We start from the raw sequence: 6,580 nt of genomic DNA, 5'->3' as shown, positions 1-6,580 counted from the left end.
GTGAATGGTGAGAGACCGGTATCATTTTTTTGGTGGCAATGACAGCAGATAATATCAAGATTTTATGTTCAAGTTTTGAAAGTCATATCTTCAATAAATTCTGTAACCATTTAGTGAACAAGCCATTTGTCAAAAAAGACGGTGAATACAATGTGCGTGAACAACTCAATACCATCCTCAATATGTACACCACAGTAAAGGGGAAAAAAATGATGCTGTATATTCAACTGAAACTATGAAACAGTATTACAATGTGCCCAAACTTTGTACCTGATTAGGCTAAAATGTCCCCACTTACCTGCATAAGCAGAGGATTGTCACGATAATACTGTTCACAGACATTGCATTCCACAGATACACATGTACCATATATACACATTTAGAAGTTGGATCCAGCTGCAAACTGCATAGACATCATCTCCTGTTGCATAATGTGTACTGACAAAACACAGATCCTGATCTACTGGCAAGTTATGCAAAGGCAGATCCAGGTCTGTGTTATTTGCAGCTGAACCAAACTTACAAGGATTAAAAAAAACGTGCAGTGTTATCATAATCAAACCAGAAGTAACAGCTAACATAAACATTTACAAGAATGTGATGGAAAGGGGCCAAGTTTGTTAAATATTTTCGCACTAATGTAAAGAGTGATTTATAAACCTGGCCCTATTAAATACAAGTGAATAGAGCTAACTGTTATGTCTGCTTGACAGTAACAAAAAGTACATGCATGTAAAAACAATTGATCATTCTCAAGAGGGGACCCATCCTGAGCTCTTGTCATAAATGTTATCATCCTTATTGCACTATTCATGTAAGACATGAGCCTCTATAAAGCATTCCCCTCTCTAAAGCAAGTCACCTTTGTCCTGCTGAAGAAATGTTATCTGAATCTTCACTGTATATTAATAAGAAACAAAGAATATATTCTGGCTCAAAGGAAAATTCCAGCTCCCCTTCCACCACTGTAAATTAAAATTGTAAATTCTTTAATCAGGATTGAGAGGCAAATTTAGTGGAGTCTTTCACCTGAAGCACCAACAAAAAAGCTTAAACTCCTGACTTGAGTTGCTCCTGAGGGACTTCCATTCTAAAATTTCATGAGTTACAGTCACCTGATAACTTTCGAAACATTTCTCGCTAAGTTTTGCATTAGCAAGACCAACTGTCATATCCACAGGACCCTCATTTCTTTAAAAATAGAGCTGACAACAACTTCAGAGGACCCTTAAATTCTTAACCTAGAGAAAACCCTAGATTAATACAGATAATTACAACTGTGCTTTGAGAACATTTGATCAATTTATCAAATCCACTGGCAATTGATCTGACATCTGAAGCACTTGTGCAGTGTTATTTACATTACCACTGGAAGACATCATGACAGTCCAGTTCTATTCTAGGATGTGTAAATGTATGATTCACATTTATTTTTGAAAAATGACAGAAATTCATCAGTATACGTGCAATTTGTGCAATATACTATCCCTCCTATATTCAGAAAATTTCACCCTTTTTCAAATGGGGATTGGATAGTTCCCCCTGCCCCAAGTTCAATTCTACAATAGATCCTAGACAGTTAATCCCCTGGCAGTTACATGGAAAGTATACTGTAATTGCTCCTCTGTGTGTGCAGGTGGGTGGTTCAGTGGGTGGGTGTGAAAAAATATAACTTAAGAACCATTTGATTCCTCTGGAAATTAACAGTTAACATATTATGAATTTTACTATAGAGAAGAATTATTAAATTATATTTGGTGCAGCAGTTTGTCAACAACTTCTTGAATTGTCAGAATGAACAAGTATAAACTGTTTGCATCCCTATCAGCACCTCTTTGGTCATATCAAGAGTACCCCTTACATAGGTCAACACCCCTTTGGCCATGTCAACAGGACCCTTCTATACAAGTTAGAACACCATTAGCCATGTCAAGAGTATAAAATTTCCATTTTACACAAGAAAGTGCCAGTAGGCTATGAGACCATGGCATTTTTTTTATCTGGATTTTACATTTAATGGATCAAGACCACACATACATTAGGTCATTCCCCCCACACACACACACACACACTTTACTGTGAAATACAGATCAGAAATAACATTAGGCTGTGTGTCCACATTTTAGACTGCTTTTTCAGTAATTTATGATGCAATGTTTCTGCCCACTGAATGCTTACAATGTTTACTTAATAGCACAGTTAGAATCTAAGTGGACACATGTCTTGCGTGAGCCTGCAGGCTGCTCATAATTTATTCACTAGTTTTGTATGTAGCTACTGACTAAACGAGATCTCCCCACCCCACCCCAGTCAGGCTGGTTCACATTAGAATGCATCTATCTTGGTGGTTCATAAAGAAGACCCTGAAAACTATTCGGTTACCAATAAAGTTGTATTAGCATTGAAAAAATGCAATCCTAATCTCTGTGTTAGAAAAATATCCATCATTAGTAGAGTGAGAGGTTCAGTGGTTAATATGCTGAAATGTTTGTATGGACCCAGAAAATCTGCAAATGGACCCATCAATTTGTCAGGAAATATAGATTTAATGGTTCAAAATTTTTGCTGAACAAGTGCTAAAATCAAAATCATGAATGCCATTCCTGCCTACAAGTATTTTCAGCAAATGATGCGTGAACACTGAATTGTCGGCTTTCAACTACATTTGTTCGAGTTTTTTAATTTTTAAAATGATTCATTTTAATAGTCTCATCTATCTATTGACTTAACATCTGTATCGTTTATTCATCAGTTAGGATATGCATTAGTAGTACTTACCCGGAAATAGTTCTAGCATGTACTTGTTGTAAAGCAGTAGTGCAAATGACAATGATATGCCCGTCTAATGCCTGTTTCCCTACTAAAACATTCTAATGACCTTGACCTTTGACCCAAGGATGTAAAGTTTCATCAAAATAGGTCATTAATTTATATTATCCTTTATTGTGACCTTGGCTTTTGGGTCAGGAGTAGGACTGAATATGTGAGACACATTTAAGATATAGGATAAAGTTTCATTAAATATCATTCATGATTTTAAAGTCATACCCATACATAGTGGTTCCTTGATTTTTTTTCTTCTTTTGTCCTAACTCTGACCTTGAGTCAGTGGCATGACTATGGTCTGTGACAATGGTATATATAACTGGTTAATGTTTCATTAAAATATCTTAGTGGTTCAAATGTTAAACTCTCAAAAAGGATACAAGATAAGATTTAGATTTTCCCTAAATGAGACATTCAACCTGAGGCAGGGGTTGTGGATATGCAAACATGACATATAATTAGCTAAAGTTTCATTCAAGTATTTTTCAGAAGGTCATCAATTATAGGCCGCTCCAGTGGCCTAGTGGTTAGAGCGTCCACCTCAGATGTGGGAGGTCTCGGGTTCGAACCCCGGCCAAGTCACCCTAAAGACTTATCAAAATGATACTAACAGCTGCCTCACTAGGTGCTCAGCATTAAGAGGTCAGTGTTAGGACTGGTTGGTCTGGTGTCAGAATAATGTGACTGGGTGGGACATCATACTACATGTCTGCAGCAAGATGCCCTAGAGCTGGATATCACTATAGACTGCCACACTGCAGATATTATATGACTGAATTTTTTTAAAGCTATGGTAAAAATCCAAATCACACACATACACACACTCATCAATTATACTTATGACAAGTATGCAATTCAGTGAATATTATTTTCCCTTGATCTGGCCTTGCCTTTGAGGAAGAAGGCATGGAACAGCCACTTTGTCTATGCATGATATATGCCTTTAAGGAAGAAGGCATGGCACTGAGCCACTTTGTCTATGCATGATATATGCCTTTGAGGAAGAAGACATGGCACTGAGCCACTTTGTCTATGCATGATATATGCCTTTGAGGAAAAAGGCATGGTAGTGAGCCACTTTGTCTATGCATGCTATATGCTTTTGAGAAAGAAGACATGGCACTGAGCCACTTTGTCTATGCATAATATATGCCTTTAAGGAAGAAGACATGGTAGTAAGCCACTTTGTCTATGCATGATATATGCCATTGAGGAAGAAGGCATGGCACTTAGCCACTTTGTCTATGCATGATATATGCCTTTGAGGAAGAAGGCATGGCACTGAGCCACTTTGTCTATGCATGATAGATAACTATCAAAAGTTTCATTACAGAATCCTCAGTTCTTTAAAATGTTATACTCCAGACAAAGATATAAAACCAAGAATAGCCTTTTCATTGTCATGACCTTGACCTTGAGGCAGGGGTATGGTTATCAGAGCTGGATACCATGAAAAAGCTTGTACTGAGGTATACTGCAATGTTTCTGAACATGCCACAATATGTACCATGGTAAACTGCAGTTCTATTATGCATCAGCAATTTAATATTCTGGGGTAGAGGTTGGACACTTCTTTTTAATGTTCTGTCTGTCAATAGGTGGAAACAATATCTACTTCAGATTTATATCAAAATAATACCATATTAAATCCATTATATTATTCTTTTAAAAAATTAGTTATCTTGCGATAAAAGAAAATAAAATATCTCAGCTCAACTGAAAATCACATACCCCCCCCCCGAAAATAAAGTGGTCAGGACCTTAATTGTTATACAAATCGTAATTCTAAAAAGTATAACTAAAGTGGAATGATTCAGCTTCCAATAAAGCTGCCACTCTGTGCAAGACAACATGTTTATGTTAAGAGAGCTTGTTGATAAAAATAGCAATTACTGATATTAAAGCCTACTATTTACTAGCTACACTGTTGATATAATAGGCAGGGAAACTCTGAGTGGGTTGTCAACACCAGAAAAAGATATCTATCAGTAAGTTCCAGTAAAACATGCTGAAACAAACAAGAGAATATTTTAGTGGACTAGAGAAATTAAATTCCTTTGTGTGAGGGCCTGGAGGTAGATTAGTTCTTATAATTGTGTTACCCTCTTTAAATAGAGTCGTTATTATTATTATTATTATTAGCAAACAGAAAACAGCTGCTGTCCTGCAAATCTAAGGATTTACAGTTTTAGAGGAATATATGTACTTAACATGTTAACGTACTCTGGTAAAAAAAATTTAAAAAATGATATGGTAATTGTTCTTTTTAAATCCTAAACTGTTCTATAAAATCTGGATTTGGCCAAAATATCCTTCACAACATCCCATTTGGCCACTAAGCCAACATATGTGATATGTGTGAAATATGTGATCAAAGGATCATAAACATAATTGCAATTGTAATATTCAAAAATAATTTGATACAAATACAACTGTTTGGTAAAAAAAGACAATAATAATTCTTTTAATTAATTTGTCATGATAAATGAAAATATGCTGTTAATATCATTTAATTTGTAACAAGATTATTGGGATTTCCGTATATTTCTTAATGACGGAAACTACCAAATACTGGCACAGTGAAAAAGTACCTTATTAAAAACCACCAGAAAAACCAGTATACCGATAATACTGTGCACATCTATTTGCTATAGTATACAGCACAGTCTAGTCATCTTTGGGCAAAGGTTCATGAAAATTTCTCAAATCAATGAAGTAATGGTTGGACAGATAACATAATAAGCCCAACATAAAGTGGGTCTATAATAACTGACCAGTTAAAATCATGATAAAACCAATAACCAATAACGTGGAATGAATTCCCCACTGAACTTAGACACAATGACAGTGATTTCATTCAAGAGTGCTCTCAAAACTCACTTATTTCGACTGCAAGAACAAACTTAAAGACCTAATAATGTTTCCTACCTTAAATATTCTCAGCATGTTTTTTATGTTTTCTAATTTCATGGTGTTTGTTTTTGTAATCATATCATTATATATGGTTTTTTTTATCTTATAGGTGTTGTTTAATGTTGTAAAGCGCTTAGAGCTTCTAAAGATTAGGCGCTATACAAAGTCCTCATTATTATTATTATTATTATTATTAATATACAGTGCAATTATAAACTGTTGTACACTTCTAGGCTACCTACCTTCATCAACTCTCTCCACTTGGTACACAGTTGCTGTCAAGTCCTCCCAGTTAAAACTCCAGGACATGATGTCTTGTGTGGTATGATCAACACATTTGGAATTTAATCCCAAAAAAATCAAATTATCCTGAGAGACTGCAAATATCAAGTTTCCATTTTCAGTCTAGGTAAACTGTACATAAACTTAAATCCGCATGCCTTTCAAATTGTCTAAAATGATAACTGCCTCACTTTAATAGCTTCAGTTAAGACGGCTCATGAAATATTATTTTTGATGACATAAAATGTTTTTAAGGTTAAATATTGGAGAATGTTGTGTATAATATGGAATTTAACAAAATTCAAATACTCCAGGCAAAACTATCCATACTGTTATGAAGTATACAAATACAACATAACAGCATAATGAATCATTGCGTATACAAACATCATTTTAGTACATTTTCTCCACACATGCTCAAACTGTTGGAACAGTAATTTGGCAATTTCACCATGTCTGCTTCTTTACAAACTGATAAATCTGAAGAACATTTTGCCTGATGAGTTTGAAGATTATACTCTCTTGATGGGTCGGTACACAATCCTGAAAATCTGTCATA

At 35.2% G+C, this 6,580-nt stretch overlaps 1 protein-coding gene across 1 annotated transcript in view; it reads right to left on the bottom strand.

The window, feature by feature from the left end:
* The window catches only part of LOC149785086 (rho family-interacting cell polarization regulator 2-like), a 186,409-nt gene extending 180,064 nt beyond the window's left edge, over positions 1 to 6,345 (bottom strand). The window contains exon 1 of the mRNA XM_089978830.1: positions 5,982 to 6,345. Coding sequence (XP_089834956.1) covers positions 5,982 to 6,048 — 67 coding nt within the window. The 5' untranslated portion in view covers positions 6,049 to 6,345. The remainder of the gene's footprint in view (positions 1 to 5,981) is intronic.
* Positions 6,346 to 6,580: the final 235 nt, after the last annotated feature.

Source organism: Sinohyriopsis cumingii, chromosome 13 (genome assembly GCF_028554795.1).
Source record: "Sinohyriopsis cumingii isolate HCF-2022 chromosome 13, ASM2855479v2, whole genome shotgun sequence".
NCBI lineage: Eukaryota > Metazoa > Mollusca > Bivalvia > Unionida > Unionidae > Sinohyriopsis > Sinohyriopsis cumingii.
Note: the sequence above shows the minus strand (reverse complement) of the source record. Positions and strands in the feature narration are given on the sequence as shown.